Source organism: Diceros bicornis, chromosome X, assembly GCF_020826845.1.
Source record: "Diceros bicornis minor isolate mBicDic1 chromosome X, mDicBic1.mat.cur, whole genome shotgun sequence".
In the NCBI taxonomy this organism is placed as follows: domain Eukaryota; kingdom Metazoa; phylum Chordata; class Mammalia; order Perissodactyla; family Rhinocerotidae; genus Diceros; species Diceros bicornis.
Window position 1 is genome coordinate 137,475,423 of NC_080781.1, and position 24,157 is coordinate 137,499,579.

At 53.0% G+C, this 24,157-nt stretch overlaps 1 protein-coding gene across 2 annotated transcripts; it reads left to right on the forward strand.

Moving 5' to 3' along the window:
- Positions 1-801: 801 nt before the first annotated feature.
- ZFP92 (ZFP92 zinc finger protein) lies at positions 802-14,375 on the forward strand. 2 transcript variants are annotated; one of them, XM_058534927.1, is made up of 5 exons: positions 802-1,269; positions 5,366-5,416; positions 5,643-5,769; positions 6,821-6,925; positions 7,300-14,375. In XM_058534927.1, the coding sequence occupies exons 2-5, from the start codon at positions 5,384-5,386 to the stop codon at positions 8,484-8,486; spliced, it is 1,452 nt and encodes a 483-aa protein (XP_058390910.1). In that variant the 5' UTR covers positions 802-1,269; positions 5,366-5,383; the 3' UTR covers positions 8,487-14,375. The 2 variants fall into 2 exon arrangements, with proteins under 2 accessions (XP_058390910.1, XP_058390911.1); XM_058534928.1 differs by having other exon boundaries at positions 7,459-14,375.
- The last annotated feature ends 9,782 nt before the right edge of the window (positions 14,376-24,157 follow it).

Consider the following 24,157-nt stretch of genomic DNA (forward strand, 5'->3'; position numbering starts at 1 on the left):
TTCCCAACAGCCCAGGGACTGGGTGGAAGGGGTGGGACATGCAAACTGGCTGGTTTTTCTGGGTTGATTTTCTTTGACAGCCTTTTTCATATTCCTAACTTTTCAAGGAACTCATCACTGTCAACAGAGCACATGTTCTCAGTCAGCCCTGGATTTCAGTCCTGGTTCTGCCACATGGATGGTGACCTGTGGCAAAATGGAGACTCCAATGCCCACCCTGCAGACTGGTTTGATGATCACATGGTAAGACCCGAGGGAAAGACCCACGCACCCAACAGCTCTTCACTTCTTGCTCTTCTCCTCTGTCCCCTCCGTCTGCACACTGTCCCCCACTTTCTCATCTTCACTTTCCTGGCTCAAGTTGGCTGGTCTCTTAATGGGTGGCCATGGCCAGGCCACTTGGTGTTAGCTGTCCCGCAGGGGTCCAGTGGACCCCAGATGGATGGACGTATTGCTGGATGGACATGAAGCCCCAGCATCTGACCCATGGGAGGGGTGTGATCAACTTTGTCCCTCCCCCGTCCCCTCGGGGGCCTGTGGTGGACTGAGCCCTTGAAGCTGCCCAGACGGGAAGTGGAAGTGCTGGAGAGTGGAAGTGCCCTGGGGTGCGCGGGAAGCCAGGCCAGAAACCCCGTGGGGCGCGCCAGGCTGGCGGGGGCCGGACTGCCATCCAGCCCAGCCGCGCATGCTCCGTGCCCCCCCACCCGCCCCGTTCCCACGCCGCCGCCCCGGCCCCGCCCGCTCCCCGCCCGCGCCCTGGCCCCGCTGGTCTGTGCCGGGCAGACCGATGGACAGCCCCGCGGAACGTGCCTCCCAAGTGGCGCCCAGGAACGAGGTCAAGACTCGGCCGGGAACCCCGCCGCCTCCTGGGGGCGCTGCCCGGGAGGGCTTCTCGGAGGCAGTGGCCTTGGCCTCGGGCCTGCGGGGGACTGGGGGACGGGCAGCCTGGCGGTCCGCAGAGCCTGGGTACGCCGGCCGGGCTGGGCCGCGGAGGCCCTCGGCGGGGGCCATCTCGGCAGGTGGCGAGGTGGTGAGGGAGCTGCGGTGGCGACAGTCTGGATGCCCTGGAAGGCGGCGAGCGCGGAGTGCTGCTGGCCGGCCCTCGGGGCTGCCGCCTTGCTGGGTGCCAACGGAGAGGGGCCCGCCAGGGCTGGGCGCCAGGGAGAAGCAGCCCCTGTTCCCAGTTTCTCTTCTCCAGCTGCGGTTCGCCGCTGACCCTGGGACTGGCTAGAGAGCATCCCGCCGCTGTCGCCGTCGCCGAGCCGCCTGGTAAGTTTGGATGTTGTGCCTCTACGCCTGGGAGCGCTGGGCAGGCAGGCATTGTGAGGTCGCGGCACTCCTGCCCTGGAGCGCCTGGTGGCCCGCCCACGGGCACAGGCCCTGAGGGCGCCCAGACGTGCTCCTGCAGCTGTCAGGGGTTGGGGGTTGTGCCCCTTGGCATTGGGGTGTTGGCAGTGACGAGCACACCATGAGAAGGCATAAGAAGAGGAAGCCACAGGCAGGATGGAAGGCCCTGTGGAAGGGCAAGAGAGGGAGCGAGGTGAGCTGAGCCGAGGGGGGGCTGTGCCGGGGCTGCCTACAGATCGCTGCCAGCACCTGCTATGGGCCAGGCTGCTGCAGGCATGCCAGATGTCTCGGGGAACCAAACGGCAAGCTCCCTGCATCCTGCTCCGGGGTCCAATCCAGTGGCAGGACAGATAAGAAATTAAGAATTAGAGAGTATGTTAAACGGTGTAAGTGCCATGGGGAAAAATAGAGCAGGAGGAGGGAGAGGAGGGGTCGGGTTGCAAGTTTAAGTAGTGCAGTTAGAAGGTGACATTTCTGAAAAACTTGAAGGAGGTGAGAGAGTGTTCCAGGCAGAGGGAACAGCCAGTGCAAAGGCCCTGAGGCAGGAGTGGCCTGGTGTGTGGTAGGAAGAACTGGGAGGCCAGTGTGACTGGAGCAGAGGGAGGAAGGGGCTCGGAGGAGGGGAGGGCCAGGTCAGGAAGGACCATGTGGGTTTACTCTGAGTGAGATGGGCACCCCAGGGAGGGCTGTGAGCAGAGAAGGATAGCAAAGACAGAACCCCCTTAGGAGGTGGCCCTGTTTATGTCCAGGTCAGCCTCTGGCCCCTGCTCATCAGAGGGCTTTCCTGGAGCAAGCCATGTGGAGGGCCCTGGGCTGACCTGTGGCAGCTCCTGGGCCAGACCTCAGCTCTGGGCTGAGGCCGGCCTCCCCAGGCCCTGGGTCCTCAGGCCTTTCCACCAGGTGGGTGGCAGGTGACATGGGCCTCAGGGAGGGCTGCTGGGGCCGAGAGGAGGCAGTTGGGGCCTTGAATTGCAGGACCCCAGAGGAAGTTCCACCGGGAAGGAGGAAGCCTGACCGTGTCCCGCCTTGTGGATGAAAAAGCCCCCATTCCTGATCCAGCCTGCGTGGAGTTGCAGACCGGCTTTCCTGTTGTTATTTGTTTGTTTTCTGCATTCTTCTACCAGGGAACTAGCCCCATCTCGTGGTGTCTTGAAGGCAGCAGCGCTGAAGCCCACTGGCTGCCTCTCCCTTTCTGGCCCTGCTTCATTTCAGTGGGCAGCACTGCTCTCCCCTCTGCTCCTCTCCTCCCCGGGGGGTGCCCCACTTACTCAGCTTTACCCGGGTCAGGCTCAGCAAGCAGCGTGGCAGGCTACACCCCTCCTTGGGGTAGACCCGCCTGGGAGGAGGCTGGCAGATGGCATCTGGGTTCCCAGGCTGAAGGGGCCTTGCCTGCAGTGCACTGGCTGATGGCCCCTCACCTGTGTGCCCAGTGTCGGGTTTCAGGGAAACCTGAGCTCTGGGGCCTGGAATCATCCTTCAGGTGTAAGGATGCCCCTTGGGTAGGGGTAGCGAGATTTTGCGGAATGATTCCGCAGGCTCCGCTGCAGAGAGGCTGTCCCTAACTGTCTGCCCCCTCGCCCGGGAGTGTGGCAGCCCGATGAGGGGGGCTTGAGGGTGTGTGTCCAGTGGCCCCAGAGAGAGGGCCCCAATAAGAGAGGTAGTTGGGGTGGGAGCTTAGCCAACCGCCTGAGAAGGGCAGAGAAAAGAGTTTTTAGTCATAACTTCAAAACTAGGTCAAGACAGCTCTTGTGAAATATTATCTTACAGCATAGAAATGGAAATCGCATGGTATGTGGCCTTTTGTGTTGTGTCTGGCTTCTTTCACTGAGCATAATGTCTCCAAGGACCATCCACATTGTAGCGTGTGTCAGGATTTCATTCCTCTTTATGGCCGAATAATATTCCGTCGTGTGGATAGACCACGTTTTGTTTATCCATTCTTCTGTCGATGGACACTTGGGGTGCTTCCACCTTTTGGCCACTGTGTATCATGCTGCAGTTGACATGAGTGTGCAAGTTTTTGTGTGAACACCTGTTCTCAATTCTTTGAGTAAATGCCCAGGAGTGGAACTGCTGGCTCATATGGCAGCTATGTTTACTTATTGAGGAGCCATCAAACTATTTTCCCTTTTAATTTTGAACACTGTCAAGCAACCAGACAAGTAGAGAGAATAGTCTAATGAAACCTGGGTACCCCCCTCCCTGGGTTAGCAGCAGCCTCCAGCTTTCCTCGCTTGTTTCTCGCTCTCTCTCTCTTTCTCTCCCCTTCTCTCTTTCCTTTGTTCATGCTGAAATATTTTAAAGTAAATTTACATGCCATTTTCTCCCCAAATGCTTCAATGTGCGTCTCTGGAAAAGGACATTTTCTTCTACGACCCAGTGCCATTATCCATCCAACACATGTGCAGCAGTGGCCCCCGTTGTCCTAAGAGGCGCTCCACAGTCAGCCTTCCATGCCCCCCAATGCCTTTGACTCCTCTTTCCTTCATGCCAGCATCTCATCAAGGACTCCCACTGCGCTTGGCTGTTGTCTCCTTAAATCTCTTTTCATCTAGAACAGTCTCCCTCCCCAGCCTCCTCATTTCCCCATGACACTGATTTGCAGAAGAGACTGGGGAAGAGCCCACTTTCTGGATCGGGCTGGTTGCTTCCTTCTGGTGTCTTTAACTGGGCCCTCTGTCCCCAAGATCCTCTGTAAACTGGACGTTGGGTCCCAAGGCTGCATTAGCCTCAGGTCAAGCTTTGGCAAGAGCCCTCCTGGGCAGCCTCGGCACTCCCCACGGCATCCCCACAGCAGGCACGTCCCACTTCTGTCCCGCCGTTAGGTTTGCTTTCTCTCTCGTGACCAGCAGTAAACAGGGGAAGACATTTTGACCTTACGGAGATGTCTGTTCTCCCTCCGTCTTTCACCTGGTGGTTTTAGCGTCCATTCCACCTTAAGGGATTCTTTCTCTCTGATTAATATAAACTTCTCCGTCAGACATGTGAGTTTATTTATTGTGGGCCAGTGTTGATTGACAGCTCGTCATGAGTGATAAGGGACTTTGGGATGATTTAAATGCTCCAAGGACCTCGTCCCCTCGTCCTCTCTCCTGCGGCACAAACAAGCTGTGGTCGCCCACGGCAGCGTAAGGAATGCTCTTGGCCCACTCCCTCACCAGCCACTGCCTGGTTCCTCAGCTCCTCCACCCGGACTTCCACAGGGTGGTCTCCAGTAGGATAGAGATAACATTCTTGGAGCAAACTTTCTTTTGCACCCCCCGTCCATCTTCTGGCACTGAGAACTGATGTGGAGAGATCTGATTCTGTCCACTTTGTCAATGACACACTCTTCCTGCCCTTAGTGTGAGCCCCAGCTCCCACTTGTCCCCGAGGAGCCCATGGCCTCACCTTCTGTACGCCCCCCCCAGTTTTTAGCACCATGAGCGTGGAGCTCGGGCCCTCTCTTTGCTCACCCCCAGCCTGCAGCTCTCAGCCTGAATGCTACCCCTTCAAACAGCACCCCTCCCCCAGCCACTGTGAGCCCTTCTGTTGTGCATCTCACCAGCTGAGTCTTTCTCTTCTTCTTGAGAGCAAGTCTGTTTGCAGGTGGAGGTGGTATGTGTGTATTGGGATTTTTTCTGTAAGAACCCCAACCTGAGGGGGAAAGGGATCGGCAATGGAGCTTCCAGGGATGGTTGGAAAGTCGGGGTCGTGGTGCCGCCCACATGGGAAGAGGGCTGAGGAACGAAGGAAATGAGAAAAAGAGAGGAGAAAACAAACACACTCCCTTGAAAGCCTCGTTGGTGGAGCCTAGCGTGAGGAGGGAGCCAGTCCCTGTCTGGGGCCCACTACACAGGGAAGGAGAGGGGACAGAAGCTCAGCTGGGGAAAGAGTTGTGGGTTGAATTGTACCCCCCTCAAAAAAGATCTGTTGAAGTCCTGTCCCCCAGTGGCTGTGAACAGGACCTTATTTGGATGAGGTTATACTGGAGTGGGGTGGGCCTCAGCTCACACCTGGATCATTCTGCTTCCCTTAGCTTCTCTGTGCCTCTGCGATGGCAGCCATTCTCCTCATGGCCAGACCCAAGGTGAGTGGGGCTCCCAGACTGTGGGCGGCCCCTGGCCTCAGTGTCTCCCCTTAGCAGTCTCCATCTGCCGCCTCCTCATGTCCCTGCCTCACAACTCTTGCAATTCTGAGCCTCCCCAGCTGCCAAGCTCTCTGTGGCTCCCCCACCTCATGTTTAATTGCTGCCAGCTCATCCTGGGACCCACGGGGGTGAATTCCCCTGCAGCCACAGGATTGGCTCGTTTTAGGTGCCAGTATCTTTTGAGGACGTATCCGTGTACTTCACCAAGACAGAATGGAAGCTTCTGGATCTCAGACAAAGGATCCTCTACAAGCAAGTGATGCTGGAGAACTACCGCCATTTGGTGTCACTGGGTAAGGACCCCTGTCACACACACAGTCCCCCTGCTCTGCCTCTGAACTCAATTTATTTCTGGGTGTCTTTGCTTCTTGGTTACTGTGAGCCCAAGAATAAATGCATTTCCCCATCAGATCAGTAATCCAGTGTAGCCCAGCTTTTGTCTCAATAGCACAGTTTTTAGCTAAATGTTTTAGGTAAATGTCAAACCTGCTTTGCATATAAAATCATGGGTTAACTAAACCTCTTCTACCCAAAAGATAGATGCAAATTGTCCTCCAATATTTGTATGCACTATTTTAGTCTTAATTCATTTGTACCAAAGTTGCATTTTACATTCGTTTCATGTTAGAGAGTTTAGAAGCACCTTTTCTTTGCATCAAGCCACAGAGGGCTCGGGACACAGAGTCCCAGGAGCAGGCATGCACTTGGTCTTCCAGCCTGGAGAAATCCGGCAAGGAGCTGGGGCAGACACCCCTGCTGCACCCCACTGCCTTCGGGTTGCAGGGGATCCGTTCACTCCATTTCTCCTTTTGGGCTCTGCAGATCTCGCCTCTGTAATCTCACCCCACAGAGAGAGACTAGCTTCTTCCCTTTGGTTCTTTCTGACCCTCACCAGGCAGATCTGGGATTCACAGGGGAGTTCTGGAATCCTCAGTTGAGTTTCGCATAAGGGACTGAGACATCTGCTCTGTTTGATGGTGAAACAGGGGACTTCAGCTTTTGGGGCACAGGCAGCCCCTTGGCTTTTTCTGATTCCTGAGACTCCCTGGGGCCTCGCCCCCTGTAGATCCTTGCTCCAGCCCTTCGTCTGTCCCTTGGGGGTCTCTACACAGATCCCTCATTTCCCACAAGCCTGCCACCCTCCCTGCAGGCCAAATAATACCACGTCGCAGTTCTGGGCTGGCGAAGACACCCCTGTGGCTCCCTCTCACGACTGGGCACAGACACTGTGGTTTGCAACAAGGATGTGGGACGCAGTGCTGCTGTGAGTTCTTTGCTGTTCCTGAAGATAGTAAGGCTGGGCTGAGTTCAGGAGTGACTCATCTGCTTCATTTCCATGGACAGGATTTTCATCCTCCAAGCCTCACCTGGTCTCCCGGCTGGAGCAAGGGCAGGAGCCCTGGGTAGCAGACATCTGCAGGATGGGGGCCGCCACAGGTATGCAAGCAGGTGAGTGAGGGGCACTCAGCCGGCTTGCCTGAGCCATTTTCAAAGAGCAGTGGCCAACGGAGGGTGGCATGGTCACTTTAGGTGGGAAATTCTCTTTCGGGGCAGATTTACATCTCCCATGGAATTCCCTGTCAAGGTACCAGATGAAGGGAGTGCCTCCTGCTGTCTCCCACCAGCTCTGCTATTTCCAGCTCATTACTACCTCCTCCCCTCTTGCTCTCCTGTCTGCCAATGATCATCTTGCTTCTTCCCCCATGTCCTGGTGTCCTGATTCATCTCTTTTCAGCCTTGACTTGAGGGTGAAGATGAAGAACAAACCCTAAATAGAGACCCAGGGAGGGAGTGACACTGGTTGGTGCTCTTTGTCTTTACAGGTGACAGGATAAAAAGCAAGATGTCGATTTCAAAGCAGAAACATTGTCCAAAAGAACTCACAGGGGCCAATCTTCAGAGCAGCAATGAGGGCCAGGTAGCCAGGCTACTGGAGGGAACGCTGGAGCACAGACAGAAACATGCTCTCTCTCCACAAACAGGTTCCAGCAGGGGTGACCATCCGAGGGAGAAAGGTCCAGGCAGCTCTTCTGGCGAGGGAAGAGAGATCCTGCAGAGAAGTGACCTCGGCACTAGTCAGGATCCTGTGCTAAGGCAACAGTGCTCCCAAGGAGCAGAGAAGCGGTACCTGTGTCAGCAGTGTGGGAAATCCTTCAGCCGGAGCTCCAACCTCATCAAGCACCGGATAATTCACAGCGGCGAGAAGCCCTATGAGTGCTCGGAGTGCGGGAAACTCTTCCGGCGCAGCTTCGCCCTCCTGGAGCACCAGCGCATCCACAGCGGTGAGAAACCCTTCACGTGCAGCGAGTGCGGCAAGGCCTTCACGCGCAGCTCCAACCTCATCAAGCACCAGATTATCCACAGCGGCGAGAAGCCCTACGCGTGCCCAGAGTGTGGGAAACTGTTCCGGCGCAGCTTCGCGCTCCTGGAGCACCGGCGTGTGCACAGCGGCGAACGGCCCTACGCCTGCAGCGAGTGCGGGAAGGCCTTCAGCAGGAGCTCCAACCTCATCGAGCACCAGCGCACCCACAGCGGCCAGAAGCCCTACGCCTGCAGCCAGTGTCCAAAAGCCTTCAAGGGCGTCTCCCAGCTCATTCACCACCAGCGTGTCCACAGCGGGGAGAAGCCGTTTGAGTGCAAGGAGTGCGGGAAGGCCTTCCGGGGGCGCTCAGGCCTCAGTCAGCACCGGCGGGTGCACAGTGGCGAGAGGCCTTACGAGTGCAGCGAGTGCGGGAAGGCCTTCAGCAGGCGCGCCAACCTCTTCAAGCACCAGGCAGTTCACGAGTGCGCAGACTGCTTCGTCCTCCTGGAGCGCCGGCCGGGGTGCGGCGGGGGCGGGAAGGCCGAGGGACGGCGCGCCCACAGCAGCCAGGAGCCCTGCACCCGCAGCGAGCATGGCAAGTGTGGCGAGGCCTTCAAGGGGGAGTCGCAGCTCAGCCACCATCAGAAAACTCGTGGTGGAAGGAAGCCCTTGGTGGGGAGCGACTGCGAGAAAGGGCCAGCCTCCTAGGCCCTCAGGAGACCCCCTGCAGAGCCCTGCCCTGAGGACGAGAGACACTGGATAGACTCCAAACGCGCGGCTGCCCCCAGTGCAGTCTGACATGGGCTGTCTTCAGGAGGGCATGGTTTCAAATGAGGGCCTCCCGCTCCCCCCCTTTGGTCCTTAATGATGCAATCGAGGCATAGAGACTGCCCTGCATGGGCGGCCACTGTCGTGTGTGCACAGGCATGTGTGCCAGCATGTGGAGCTGCCGTGTGAGCGGATTTGTATTCCATATTGGGGCTGCTGAATGTATGCTTGCCCCGCATGGGTTGTTCGCTTCACCCCAAGACTTGTTAGTGTTTCCAGATAGAAGACACTAAAAGCACTTTAATCCTTTAAGAGCTTATAAACAGAAGGAACTTGAGGGAATTCCAAATTGTGGGCTCTACGACTAGGCTGTGGCTTGACTGTGACATCACCTCAAATTCTTCAAGAAACAGTCTGAAAATGGACTCAGGCAAATGCGCTCGTGGACCGCTCGTGCCCACATTGTCAGCCTTCAGGAAGTGGCGTCTCCTCTAGGAGCCTGCTGCTCCATAGGAGGGCACAGGACACCCTGATCTCATGCTCAGCAGTGGCCCAATCCTTTTCCAGGCCATTGGTCCTTATTCCTGAAAGCCACAGCCTTCCGTGGGCGCCCCCAGCTGCTTCCGGGAGGAGCAGTGCCCAGGCCCCATCTTCTCGGAGCTGGAGAGTTCTGGAGGATGGTGGCCTGGGCCCGATGAAGAGGATGAGGCCCAGGGACTCTCAGCCCTTTCGCTCTGGTCCCTCCTAGGAGTGGGCTCCAGGCAAGTCATGGCAGCATGGCAGCCTCTGCCACGGGCCGCCCTGCTGCCTTTGGTCTCCTCCCTGCACAACAGGCCCCTGGGCTTGCCCCACCCGCTGCCTTCTGCCCCCAAGACCCCACCAGCAAAAGCCACCCTGGCCTCTCTGGCCCTCCTTCCCACCCTCAGTGCCTAAAGCTCCTTGTGGCTGGAGCCAATCAGGAGGAAAGGAAGACAGCTTGGGTATTTGCACAGAGAGTGCCCAGTAACGGCTCTCTCATGGGATCTGTCTTTCACATGACAGTCCTTCAAATATTGGAGGTTCAGTTGCTCTGAATGTTTTTGTGTCCAGGGTAATGTAAGTTGAAGATAGAGATTTTTTCCATATGAGAGTGTCAGGCAATCTCTCCTTATCTAAGAATCCCCCCAACCCTCTGAGAGGACCTCAGCCAGGAGAAAGGGGGCCGCCCCAGGCCCAACACCTGATTAGTGTGGTGGCAAGCCTGGCCCCTCTTCTCCCTCCTCCCCTGTAGCTCTGGAGAGACAGGGTGGACCCGTCAAATGGCACTTTACTGCTATTGAGACTAAGAGGTTCTCAAAGAGAAAGCTCCCGCTGGCCGGGGGCCAGCTGCTGGCAGGCTGTGACCTGTTCTGCCCATGCTGTCCCCAGAGCTGGGCCTGGGAGTTCTGCCCTTTGGTGCTCTCAGCCCAGTGTCCTGGTCGGCTTGCCACATGCTTCCAGCCCTCTTCACTCCCAGGGGCTCTGGCTCTGTCACACAAACTACCCGAGGGCAGGCAGGTGGTGCTGGAGAACCCCCCTGGGGCCTCCAAGGAGTGTGCACCCTCCCTGACAGACGGGGGAGGGCCAAAGACCCGCCAGGACAGTGTGGGAATCCCCAGACACACAGGACTGTGCGGCTACTGGAGCTCCGAGTGCCAGGAGACTGCAGGAGCACGAGAGAGACGTGATTTACATGGATAGATTAAAATGAGTCTACACACTTAGGACTTAGGAAAAGTTCTAGAGTTCTTGTGACTTGCTCTTACCTCATAGCCTCCCTCTCTGGGTCCGCATCCCTGTGTGCTTTGACGGCTTTCTGCTCTGCGCGTCATGCTCGTCTTTGGGGCCCTAGTTTCCAAGCCCAGTGCTTGGCACTCAGTAAATGCTTGTGAAGTCAATGTTGCCCCCTTAGCACATTGAACCTGGGTTCTAGATCATAGTTGGCTCTAGCTTTACCTTGAGGAAGTTGAAAGTATTTGCAACTTTGGGTTTTCCAATAGAAAAAGAAGTATTAGGAAGGGTGTCTTTGAAGTCCGTGGAGAGGTCGTGGGGAGGTGTGTGTTTTTCGGAGGTGCAGACAATCTTGGCTAGGGCTGGCATGGATTCAGGATACCAATCCCCATGCAGGGCAGGGGAGAGTGGCAGGATGCCATGTGCTTGGGCTCTATTCTCGTTTTGTTCAACTGTGGCCTGACCGGGATTGAGGCAACAAGTGCCACGTGATGGAAACCGGGAAGAGCACAGATCCGTGTGCTCTGATGTCCATTTCCATCACTCTAGTAAGTGAGTGATTTCGCTCCTACAGGCGAGTCAGTAACGTTTAATAAATCTTCTTTAATAAAGAAGAGTGGCTCCCCAGTGTAACATCCTCCCATTGGTTCTACTGGATAAGCTAACTCAGTTTTTAACGTGAGCTCCTGTTTTCATCTTGGGACCCACACCTGAAGATGACTAGGTGCGGGGTGGGGGGATGTCCAGATGTTTTCAGCAGAAAGTGGGTTTGCCCGGAGAGGTGCTGGGCACTTGCTCTCTGGTTTTGGAATGCCCTGGAAAGCTCCAGGATCCCCAAATGCTTGCCCAGACAAGTGACATTTCAAGTAGCAATGCATCTTTTGGTTTGTTGGTTCTCAGGTCTCGGTCCAATTTTCCTCCTCTTCATTAGCGTTTTGCAGCAGTGCAGTTATGAGTACCATTTCCTTTCGGATATGATAAGCAGGTACGGGACAGGAGCTGAACGGGTCTTGCATGGAATACAGGTCAGAGAGCGGCTTGAGAGGATGCCTATGGTTTTGTTACCAGCTACATACCCAGGTTCTTTACCCACCACACAAGAGGGGCCAAATAAAACTGGAACACCAGGCTTATGGCAAGGAAAGAGTTTTTATTTCGGGTGACTTCAGCCGGGAGACAAGAGCTCTCAAATTTGTCCCATCTCCCGGAAAGATAGGAGGCAAGAGGTTTTAAAGGTTTCAAGGGGGAGCATGTGCTGGGGTTTTAGGTAGGGGAGGGGGAGCACGTGGCCTTGCTGGTTGGCGCCTTCCCACCAGCCTGCGTTTGGCCTTGGAGACTGAATTTCTTTCCCTTGACTGTCTGGACTTTTCTGGTTAGTTTTCATCTTCAGCCTGCGTTTGGCCTTGTGAGGCTGAATCTTGATGTCTGGACCTTGATTTCCTGGGAAAAACAGCTCTCTCATACACTAAGGAGGGACAGAAAGACCTGGTTAGTTTTGAACAACAGTTGATTATGCTGCGTATGCACAGCTGCAGTTAGCAAAGCTTATCTTAAAAGTTTTTGCTCTCTTCCTCTAGCCCAGGGAAGGTTTTGTAATCTCTTCGTGCTCCGTTTCAGTTTTCCTTCTGCGAGGCCTTAGAATTGGGCTCCACACTCTGGCTGTGTGGGGAACTGCAATGACGGCCCACACTTGCTTTCAGACCGACGACTGAAATGTAGAAGCTCCAACTCGCGGGGATGTCCTCCCAAGAACTGCCCTGGACACCAGCCCCTCTGCACTTCTGGGCTGGTCTTCTGCTTCAAAGGCGAGCCTGCAGGGCACTGGGTCAGCCCATAGCACATCTGGGCCTTTGGGCCATTTGTCCTTTGAAACTTTGGACATCTTTCAAGAGCCGTTTAACTGGTGAACTGCCGTGACTGCATTCATTTACTTCAGGGGCAAACAAGGAAGGACCGTCTAAGGGTGTTGGCCTTGAAAGGAGCCCTCTAGTGGAGACGGCCTATTCTGATGCATAGCGGTTAGGTTCAGGGCCTCAGGAAAGGCTGGAAGCGCGGAATTGGGGGGGAGGCTGAGAGACCGCGTTTGGGTGTCTCTTGGCACCTGTGAAGGTACGGTGGAAACCCTCGAGGGCGAGCTGCACAGGGATCAAGGGCCCCGACCCAAAGCCAGTCAAACGCTGTGACCCTGAGAACAGGAAGGGCAGAGTGCCACGTCAGGCCCCTGAGAAACACAGCTGTGTCTTGCTTCCAGTTGTTTCTGTTACTGTTCTTCAGGCAAATGGCAGTGTCCCGACACATCACTGTGGGTGCCCTGTCCCGCCCCATATGGCCCTGGACAGAAGGCGGCTCTGCTTCCACCCTTCCGTTGGTCACTTCTTGGCCTCCCTCTGCAGAGGGACTCCAGCATGGACACCCATCTGTCTTGTAGGCCCGGAATCCACTCCCCCTGGCCTTGCCACCTCGTGGCCACAGGTGTCTGGGTCTCCTCTCTGTCTCCCTCGTCCCCCAGCCATGCTCGGGGTCCTTGGCCCTTTCCTCTGTCCTTTATCTCTGATGGTCACTCACTTCTGGTTGCCTCTGCTCCGTCTGCCCTCATGCAGCCATGTTTGAGTGCAAGAATAGTCCAGGGCTTTCTGTAGGCCTGGGCGCTTAGCTCTTTCCAAGTGTAGATGGGGCCTTAGAAGCTTTCTGTGGATTGCCTGCAGGACTGGCTCGGCTTTGTGAGGCTGCCAAGAACCTTAAACAAAGAAATAGGCAAGACTGGGCCTCTGGGCTTGAGTGGCTGTAATCCCAGACTTGCCCCCAAGGGAGGAAAGGGCAGGCCTGGGAAGGGGGCTCTCGGAGAATTCTGTTGTCATTGTCACTAAGCACACTTAGTTTGTAAATGTTGGGTGAATGGGATGGTTCTGGTTGGTGTCACGGCAAAGTGGATGCAGCAGACTCGCCATGAACCTCATCCTCACTCCTCTGCTCAGCCAGAGGATGCCAAGTGTATACCTTGTTAGGTAGCAAAGTGTGACAAGCAGTGTCTCAGGGCAAGGGTGGGAGTAAGTACCAAGTGAGTTCCCGAGACAGGAAGTAGAGGCTGAGGGACTCCAGGCAGAGTGGAGGGAAGAAGGGGGAGCACGTGGTGTGTTCGGGAAGCCTAGAAAGGCAGAGGGCTTTCTGTAGGACAGTCGTGGGGTAAACGGTCTTTAGAACCAGAGTGCGAAGAGCCTGGGAGGCCCGGCCAAGAAGTTTGGTCTCTAGCTGGTTCCTGATGAGGAGCAGTGTTTTTAAACATAGAGGATTATTCTAAGATCGAGGAGGGGAAGTTAATGTAACTTATATAACTGCTGGAGTGTGTGAATTTACATTCTGATGACCACCAGGTATACACAGTGAGGTCATCTAGATGGTATTGATGCTCATCAGGTGGTGACACGTGGGCATGGACAGCAGCAGTCCACCACCCATGATGCTTTGACATGAGCAGCCTCGATGGACATTCTGGGGACTTGCCACTTGCCATGGTATTTGTAGCTGGTCTCCTCTTATGCATCTATGACTTCACAGCCCAGGGACCCCCCTGGATTCAGAGGCTGCTGATTCTTCCCCTTTCTTTGACAGCCTCATAGCAGTATCACTGGCACACGAGAAAGCACACATGTGCAGGTGGATGGGTGTTAACGTGCACACCTGTGAAACCCTCACCACAATAAGACAGTAAACATAGATGTCATCACACCCAGAAGTTACCATGGCCCCCCGTACCCCCTCTTTCCTGCCTTTCCCTGCCCCGCATCCCCACAGCTCTGCTTTCTGTCACTGTAGATTGGGTTGCATTTTCTAGAATTCTGTATAAATGGAATCATGCAATATGCACTTTCTTGTCTGGCCTCTTTCACTCAGCGTAATGATTTTGAAGTTCATCCGGGTTGTAGTGTCTATCAACCCTTCACTTTTCATTGCTGAGTACTGTACCACTATGTGGATGAATGTCAATGCCTGTGGAATACCTGTTGATAGACATGGGGGTTGTGTCCGGTTTGGGGGCACAACAAATAAAGCTGCTGTGAACAGTGGTGGACAAGTCTCTGTGTGGACATCTGTTTTCCTTTCTCCTGGGTACATAGCTGGGAGTGGAAGTGCTGGGTCCTATGGTAATTCTGTGTAACTTTTTGAGGACTCACCAACTGTTTTCCAAAGCAGTTGCACCATTTCACATTCCCACCAGCAGTGTGGAGGAGTCCAGTGTCTCCACGTCCTCCCCGACACGTGTCCTTGTCCATCTTTTTGGTTCCAGCCATCCTGTGGGTGTGGAGTGACGTCTCATCGTGCTTTTGATTTGCATTTCCCTGATGATTAATGATGTTGAGAATCTTTTCATGTGCTTGTGGGCCATTCATAAATCTTCTTTGGTGGAGTGTCTGTTTAAATCTTTTCCCCATTTTTTTTTTTTTTTTTTTTTTTTGTGAGGAGATCAGCCCTGTGCTAACATCCGCCAATCTTCCTCTTTTTTTGCTGAGGAAGACGGCCCTGGGCTAACATCTGTGCCCATCTTCCTCCACTTTATATGGGACGCCGCCACAGCATGGCTTGCCAAGCAGTGCGTCGGTGTGCGCCCGGGATCCGAATCAGCGAACCCCGGGCTGCCGCAGCGGAGCGTGCGCACTTAACCGCTTGCGCCACCGGGCCGGCCCCCTCTTTTCCCCATTTTTTAATTGGGTTGTTTGTCTTATTATTTAGTTGTAAGAGTTGTAGATACAAGTCCTTTGTCAGATATGTGTTTTACAAACATTTTCTTCCAGACTGTGGCTTGCCTTTCCATTTTCATAACAGTGTTTTTTGAAGAGCATAAGTTGTTTTATCTTTATGAAGCCCAATTTATGGAGTTTTAAATTTTTTAGTTTGCACTTTTTGTGTCCTAGTTAAGAAATCTTTGCAAAACTCATCAGTAAGATTTGATCTTCTGTTTTCTTATAGAAGTTTTTAAAACTAAAACTCTTACATTTAGGTCTATGATCAGTTTTGAGTTAATTTTTGTGTATGCTGTGAGGTGAATTTACAGTTGATTCTTTTTCTATATGGATATCCAGTTTTTCCAGCACCATCTGTTGAGAAGATGATTTTTCCCCAATTGAATTGCCTTGGACCCTTTATCAGAAATCAATTGGCTGTGTGGGAGTCTACTTCTGGACTCTGTATGGTGCTCCATCAACTGGCTTGTCTATCTTTATGCCCATGTCACACTCTCTTGATTACTGTGGCTTTATAATAAGTCTGGAAATCAGGTCAGGTGAGTCCTCTGATGTGGTCTTTTTCAAAATTGTTTGGTCTGTCCTAAGTTTGTTGCATTTCCATATGAGTTTTAGAATACCTTGTCAATTTCTATGAAAAAAAAGCCTGCTGGGATTTTGGTTGGGATTGCATGGAATCTATAAACCGTTTAGTGGAAGACTGACATCTGAACAGTAGCAAGCTGTTCAGTCCGTGAACATCGCACAGCTCTTCATCTGGGGGCTCTTCGCTAAGTCCTCCTGACAGTGGGGTGTGGTGTCGGTGTCTAGGGCTGGCACATGTGTGGCAGTGGCGGATGTCAAGGCTATTGTTTCAGCCATCCTTAGTAACCTGCATTCTCGCGTGCTCACAGATGTACACCGAGCCTCTCCCTGTGGGCTGCATGCCTGTGTTCCCGTGATGCCTTGGTGGAGCCCAGCCCACATTTGATAATGGCCTTGGCCATAATTTAAAACAGAGCTGTGTGTCCCACGTTCATGGTTCTGAGAACTTACCATTGTTCCAAGAGTTTTTTTAAAACTTTTTCTGGGAAAAGCTTCTAACAAAAAAACAAAATCAAATCAAAACAAGGAAGTAAGAATCAAATTAATTTTTGTTTTTTTCCAGTGAAAATATTCCTCACTTAATATATAATATACTTTCCTTCCACAACTGCATCTGTCACCTTTTATCAAGAAAGCAACAATTTTCCCAAAAGTTAGCCCAGCAGACTTCCACTTAGGTCTCAGCCAGAACTGAATCACATGGCCACCGTTAGCTGGAAGAGAGGCTGGGAAAGCAAGGGACAGGATTGTCATGACTTGTCACCTGAGGCTGAGTCCACTGATGCCATGAACAAAACTGGAGTCTTATCCCCAGAGGAGAAGGTTGGAATGGATATTGGGTGGTATTATGGATTGAATTGTAGCCCATACAATTCTGAGGTCCTAACCCCCAGGACCTCAGAATGTGAGCTTATTTGGAAATAGGATCTTTGCAGATGTAACTAGTTAAGATGAGATCATACTGGACTAGCAGGGCCCTCCATCCAATGTGACTGGTGTCCTTATAAGATGACAGCCATGTGAAGACACAGATGCAGGGAGAAGATGGCCATGTGAGCACAGAGACAGAGACTGGAGTGATGCGGCCGCAAGCCAAGGACTGTCTGGAGCCACCAGAAGCTGGAAGAGATGAGGAAGGATCTTCCTCTAGAGCCTTTGGAGGGACCACCGCCCTGCTGATACCTTGCTTTCCACCCATGGACCTCAATTCTTTATACCTAAAACTTCAGAGGCTGGGGAGCCCCTCCCCATGTGCACACTGCACACTCACATGCATGCTCTCACCTGTCCTCTCACCACAGGCAGGTGCGTACCAGCCTGACCCCCGTTTACAGGTGAGGAAACTGAGGCTCAGAGCTAGAAAGGAGCCGTGCGAGGCCTTCGGGAGTCAAGAGATCCTCGCCCAGGTCCCAGGACTCCAGCACCACAGTTCTTTGCCCTCCAGCCAACTATGCCCCCTAAACTAGAGGGAATGCAGCTGACTCGCCCATTTTCCTAACTTTGCCCATTTGGGGATGATTCCTTGTGTTTACCCTATCCAAAGATAAAATCACATCAAAGGGGATTTAATTTTCTGGAAGAGATTTTACAAAAGAAGAATGCTGTAAATCCTGCTTTGGGAACTTTGAAACCTTTGGCCCCAGTCTAGGTTCTCAGTTGCTCAGACTCCCCTGAGAGCGGGGGGTCAGGGCCGGGAGCAGGACCAGCAGTGCTTTCTTCTCTCTGATGCCACGCACCCCAGCTTCCCTCTTTGTGAGAAAGATGAAAAGAGCCTTCATCCTTTCCGTCAGCAGATCCACACTGAGGGCGTGCTCTGGGCCAGCAAGACAGCACCCTGCCCTGGAGGAGCTGTCCTTCTTTCTAGTGACTGGAGTGCTACGTTTGGGAAAAATACAGCAGGGGAGTAGGGGCTAGAGAGTGAGAGGTGGATGGAGAGGGGCAGAGAAGGGGACATTTGAGCAGAGACCTAGTTGAGGTGGATGTCTGGAAAAGAGCAGTCCAGGAGGAGGGCACGGCCAGTGCAAAGGCCCTGAGGCAGTGCGTTGGTTTCCCAGGGCTGCCAGAACAAGTACCACAAACCAGGTGGCTCAAAACATCAGTTAGTTAGTCTGTCACTGTTCTAGAGGCTGGAAGTCCAAAATCAAGGTGTCGGCAGGGCTGCACACCCTCTGCAGTCTCTAGGGGAGGGCCCTTCCTTGTCTTTACCAGCTTCTGGTGGCCCCAGGCATTCCTTGGCTTGTGGCCACATCACTCCAGTCTCTGCCTCTGTTGTCACATAACCTTCTCCTCTGTGTCTGTGTCTCTCCTCTGCTGTCTCCTATAAGGACACTTGTCATTGGATTTAGGACCCATGCCAGGTAATCCAGAATGATCTCAACTCAAGATCTTTCATGTAATTCTATCTGTAGAGATCCTGTTTGCAAATAAGCTCATATGCACAGGGTCTGGGGATTAGGACATGGACAGATCTTTTGGGTGGCCCCCATTCAGCCCAGTACACATGGGAACATGCTCAGTGTGTTTGAGGCCATGTGGCTGGAGCCTAGAGAGCTGGGGGAGGGATAAAAGCAGTGGGGCGGGAACAGCCATGTAGGGCTCGGGGGCCATGACAAGAAGAGTCCATGCAAGCCTCTAGTACAGGAGCTCTCATCGTAGCTGACGTTTGCTGCCCGTCTGCTACGAGATGGGCCCTGGCGAGATCCATCCTCCTGGCGACACTGTATTGTCTCCATTTTACAGAAGAGGAAACTGCAGCAGACCCATTAGGTAACTGTTGCTGGCCACAGAGTTGGGGAACAAGTCGGGATGGCAGGGCCCCAAACCCAGACTCTCCATGTGAGTCACCAAGAGCAGAGGCTCCCTCCCAACAGTTGGGTCCCTCCTTGGCACTCCCACAGCCCGGGCCAGAGTAGGCATGTGCTGGGGGAAGCTCAACAATTCCTTGCTCCTTTGTCTCCAGGAGCAGGATTTCCAGGTTCTCGACCTGACGTGCCTGGCAGGTGGATACAATGCCTGGCAGGTGGATACAATGCTCCATTTACCCAAGCTGCAGGGGTCAGAGAGTGAGCGAGCAGACAGGTTTCTAGCTGTCAGCAAGAGAACTGGCCAGAAAGTCTGCACTCAGCCTTCTATTGGCCAGCCTGCCCCCGATCTCCAAACTTCAGGCTTTCCTGCCTCCTCCCCACTTCCCTTCTGCCTGGCCCACTGGCCTGTCCTTCCCAGCCACCATCACCCGCCATCATTCTGCGTGGCTGGCCCTCTGGGCTGCTCATCTCTCATCCCTGCACTTCCCACATTCTTTTCCTCGCCTGGTTTCAGGCCTGGTGCAGCTAAATAACCAGCCACATTGCAAACAAGCCGCAGGGTAGGCCTCACATGTCTTCATCTCGCGTGGCTGCTCCCTGCCCCTCACGGGCTCTACTCGGGCTCCAGCCCCTCTGCCCATCCCACAGAACAGCCACTGTGAATGGTGTCCATTTAGCACTTCGGGTGACAGCCCCGAGCTAGACCTTTCTAAAGATACCCAATCCCAGGAGCACTCACCAGCAGGTCTGCCAAGAGCCCTTCCCGAGAGCCCTAGTTTTGCCCAGGTTGGTGGCAGTGAGAAGAGGCAGAGGGTAAAGATGGCGGAGAAGCCTGCTGGAGAAGGGACAATCCATCTCAGGCGTTTGAGAGAGCACATGCTGAGTGTGCACGTGAAGCTGACCCCTTCATCCAGCAGACAGCTGCTCTAGTGCGAGTCCAGGCAGCTCACAGGACAGCCGAGTGTCCCCAGAGAGGCCGGAGAGGTGAGTCCTGTAGGGCAGCACCCAAGAAGCCACAGAGGAGAGAAGAGTGCTGGGAATGATGCACAGCCTTTGGCCCCACAACTCCATAGGTAGGTGCCGGGCTGTGGGAGCCCTCCACGCCGAAAATTTGCAGTGGGGAGATGGCGAGAAAGCTTCAGCCAGAGCGCCCACCTCACTCTGCATGGATGAGTTGGCCCTGCGGTGTAAGGGCCAGTCAAACGTGGTGTTTTCCCTGTTGGAAAGGGACCTTTCTCCCACCCCTTTCTTGGAGCACTGCCATGAGAAAGCTCCCCTTTGTGAATCCTTCCTCTGACCCTTTGAGATGTATGTAAATCTTTGTAAACCTAAAAAGGCCTTCTAAGGGCCCAGAGGCACCTTTTTGAAATGCAAGTCTTGTGGAAGGTAGCGCTCCTCACTCCTGGCTCCAGGCTCTGGCCTTGCCTGCTGCAGAGAGAAAGCTTGCATTGTTCTGAGAACAAAGGCCATTCTCTAGCACAGATGGTCACCCTGATTACCAGGTGGGCTTGCGCTGATCTAGGATTGGCTATCTTGAGAAGTATCTGCCTGGCTAGATAAAAGGGTGAGATTTTCTCCTGGCTTTGCATCTCCTTAGGGGACTGCCTGAGCTGGGCAGGGCGGGCAGTTGGGCTTCACACTTGCTCAGCAGTACAGCTGTTTGCTTTCTTCTCTGCATTTGCGGAGAGGATTATGGGTGAGCAGTACCTTTAGTTTTCCCAATACAGGCAGGGGCTGGGGGAGGGGACCTAAGTGGGAGGACGTGGATCTGGGGCCTGGGGCAAGGACCGACATGCCCAGCTACCGGAACAGAACTGACAGACACGGGGGCCTCCCTGGGACTGTGGTGACTGTCCCACGTCACCCCACTTAAGGGACTCCAGCAGCCGGGCTGGGTCCTGAGGGTGGCTAGAAACAAAGAGATGGAAATTGGGAGACTTCGTATACACACATCCCAACTCACCACACTGTCTACATGAGTTATGTGCAGGGTTTTTTATACCAATTATACCTCAATAAAGCTGGAAGGAAAAATAAAATAAAGTAGCAATTGAATTAAATTTAAAATAAAATTTAAAAAGAGGTGCCCAGAATGCTGGCCAGGAGACAAGAAATAAGGAAGAGGGTCCAAGCAGAAACAAGGTAGCAAATGACTAAAGAAAACCTCCTTGAGAAGACAAAGGCCTCTCGTCTACACATCAGGTGGGCTCCCCAAGCTCCAAACCAAATTGCCACAGAACTGGGCTTTGCCTGGCGAGCATTCCTCAACCCCCAGGATAACAGGAACATCTTAGACACTTCCGAATAGAAGGAACCAGCCACAGCAGAAGTGGATCTCAATGGGCCAGCTCTCCAGACAGCTCTGGAAGCCGGAAGCTGAGGAAACATCTGTAGGGCAGGGGGGGCTACTGCCCACAGCTCCTATTCCCAGCCAAAGTCACTCACCCAGCAGCGGAAGGAGAGCGAGAATCCAGAAACTGTCTACTAGAAAAAAACCGCTGGACCAAACAGGACAGAGGCCTCTGGAAAGAAGAGGAGACGAAAGGAAGCAGTGGTGGGCGGTCACCTTGCAAACCATGTGGTTCTATCTCAATGGGTGACGGCAGAGGGGCCAGATGGCGCTTGGCAAGGACCAAGCAGAGATTCAGGGATCTTAAGCATTGAGCTGATGCCCAGAGAAAAAAGACCGTATAACAGTCATTGTTCTGGCTCATTTTCTGTGTCAACTTGGCTAGGCTAGGGTACCCAGTTTTTGGTCAAACATCAGTCTCAACGTAGTTGTGAAGGGACTTTTTTTAGATGAGATTAACATTGAAATCAGTCGACTTTGAGTAAAGCAGATCACCTTCCATGATGTGGGTGGGCTACATCCAGTTGGCTGAAGACCTTATGAGAAAAAGACTGAGGTCATCCAAAGAGGAAGGAGTTCTGCCTCCAGATGGCCTCTGGCCATGAACTGTAGCTCTTCCCTCAGTCTCCAGCCGCTGACCCACGCTGCAGACTTTGGATTCGCCAGCGCCCACAATCGCCTGAGCCGATTCCTTATGTATATTCAGCCTCCTGGTTCTGTTTCTCGGTAGAACCCTGACTGATACAGTCATGAAGCTGTGAGAATGAACACACTGTAACTAAATGCACTGAGAGAAACTACTAGACAGTGCATGAAGATGTCAATACCCTGCAATTATAATGGGGTATTTAAATATAACATCATAGAATTGGACAGATGTAGACCAAAATACAAGCAAAAAAGTAAAGGAATTAAATAGTACAATTGTCAAACTAGAGTCTACAGAAATATAGAAAAGCACACATCTCTTAAGGAGAAGCTTTTTTTTTCAGAGTCTGTGGAACATTTTAAAAAGTTACTTATATATTTGGCCTCTGTTATGGGTTGAATTGTGTCTCCCCCCAAAAAGATACGTTGGATTCCTAAACCCCAAGACCTCAGAATGTGACCGTATTTGGAGACAGGGTCTGTACAGAGGTGTTCAAGTAAAGATGAGGTCATTAGGGTGGGCCCTAATCCAATATGACAATAATCCAATATAAAAAGGGGACACCCGGACACAGAGACACACATGGAGGGAGAAGACAGCCATGTGAAGATGAAGGCAGAGATCAGAGTGATGCTTCTACAAGCAAAGGATTACGAAAGATGGCCAGCAACCCACCAGAAGCTAGGGGAGAGGCCCAGAGCAGATCCTCCCTCCCAGCCCTCAGAAGGAACCAACCCTGCCCACACCTTGCTTTCTGGCCTTCTGAACTTTGAGAGAAGAAATTTGTCATGTTTAAGCCACCCAGTTTGTGGTACTTTGTTACAGCTGCCCTAGAAAACTAATACAGCCCCCAAACACCCTTAAGCAACACATCCTCAGCTGATTATCCAATACAATTCGAAATATGTAATAAAAGATGATCACAAAGTCTTCATGACTCAGAAATTCAGATCAACTGCACTCTGCAAGCATCAGACCAGCGAGAAAAGGAGTAGCGGCGTGAGAAACCATCTCTAACGTCTACCGGCAAGCCTGCGGGGCCCAGGAAACCTCGTCCGGGGGTGATGGCAGCCTGTGAGTGCCTCAGTTATTCAGGACAGAAGATGACAAAGAAGGGTTGTCTTCCGCTTAAGAAATTAGGGAAAGAGAACAAAAACTAAACCAAAAGAAAATAGAAGAAATTAATAAAGTTAAAAGCTGAAGTTAATGAAGCAGAAAAACAAAAAAAGAGGAGAAAGGATAAATTAAAATCCTGGGTTTTTCTTTGAAAAGACCAACGAAGTGTATAAATGAGAAAGCAGATCCCCTGTGAATACCGACAGAGCAGGAGCAGTCATGGCAGCACACTTGACAGCCCTGAGGAAACTGCCTTTACAGACTGTGAAACAACAAAGGTGCTTATGATTTTAACAGCAGCATCTAATAAGATCCCATTTATGCAAAATCATAAGTGAATGTGTGTGAAGAGGTGCATGTAAGCATGTGGGGGGGTGGGGGGCCCGCCTGTGTGAGTGGGGGGGCTGTCTGTGTGGGGTGTGTTTGCACACCCACGTGAGTGAGGGGGTGAATGGGTGTGAATGGGCGGTATGTGGTGTGAGTATAGGGGTGCATGTGAGTGGTGGGGGGAGTGGGGACTTGTGAGTGAGTGTGTGAATGTATGGTACATGCGTGCACGAGCTGAGTGCAGAAAGCAGGGTCCCCACAATGCCGATGCTCCTCTCCAGGGGCGGGAATCCCTGACATGACCTCTCTTCGGACGCTCAGCTGTATGAACTGTGAATTCTGTGCAACGCCAGGTGTTGTTTACAGGAAACACGAACATCCAGGGGTTTCCACGAGGAAACACAACAGGAGGGCTGGCCCATCTCAGGTCTCCAGCTTTCTGCTCTAGGCTTTTGCATGGCCTGGTTCAGGGCTGTCCTCCTCACATTGTCCCCTGCACAAAGACAAGCTGGAAACGCCCCTGGCCTGCTTAATTTCGTACTCGTCTCTCTGCATGGCTAATGCTGTTTTCAGTTGGCTTGCATCAGATGTCCCTCACGTATGCTCCTGCTCACAGCTGTGCCCCTTTGGCAGACACTGATATGGCTTGTCAGCCGCACCGCTGCTTGACAAGGGGCGGGTGGCCGGCCAGGGGGAGCTGGAGTGGTGCAGTTGGTTCTTTGGGTGTGGCCCCTTTCACGCAGCATGGCGACTCTGAGTCCCTCCTACTGCTCAGTAGTGCCCTGCCATGGGGACGCGCCTCAGTGTGTTCCACCCTTCACCTGCTGGGCGACACTTGGGTTGTGTCCAGTCTGGTGCTGCCATGAACGTGCAAGTCTGTGTGTGGCCACATAAATTGATTTCTCTTGGGTAAATAAATGCCTAGGAGTGGAATCACTGGGTCATTATGGTAGGTGCATGTTTCACATTTTAAGACACAGCCCAACTGCTTTCTGAAGCGGTCGTACCATCTTACATTCCCACCAGCAGTGTGTGAGAGTGCCAGTTCCTCCACATCCTCGTCAACACTTGGTATGGTCGGTCGTTTGCATTTCAGCCATTCTAATAGATGATAAATGTTCGGGAATTTTCAGAGCTGACTATTAAACACCACCATTATTAAAAAATACATTATGTATGGGCCGGCCTGATGGCATAGTGGTTAAGTTTACACACTCCACTTCAGCGGCCCGGGGTTCACAGGTTTGGATCCCAGGCGTGGACTTACGCACCACTCGTCAGTGGCCATGCTG

What these genes read in the sequence shown, in the direction of transcription:
- ZFP92 (XM_058534927.1), top strand. Translation starts at nt 5,384, where the DNA reads ATGGCAGCCATTCTCCTCATGGCCAGACCCAAG. An exon ending in TCCTCATGGCCAGACCCAAG is followed by an intron (nt 5,417 to 5,642) that starts GTGAGTGGGGCT and finishes GGCTCGTTTTAG; the next exon opens with GTGCCAGTATCTTTTGAGGA. An exon ending in CGCCACAGGTATGCAAGCAG is followed by an intron (nt 6,926 to 7,299) that starts GTGAGTGAGGGG and finishes TTGTCTTTACAG; the next exon opens with GTGACAGGATAAAAAGCAAG.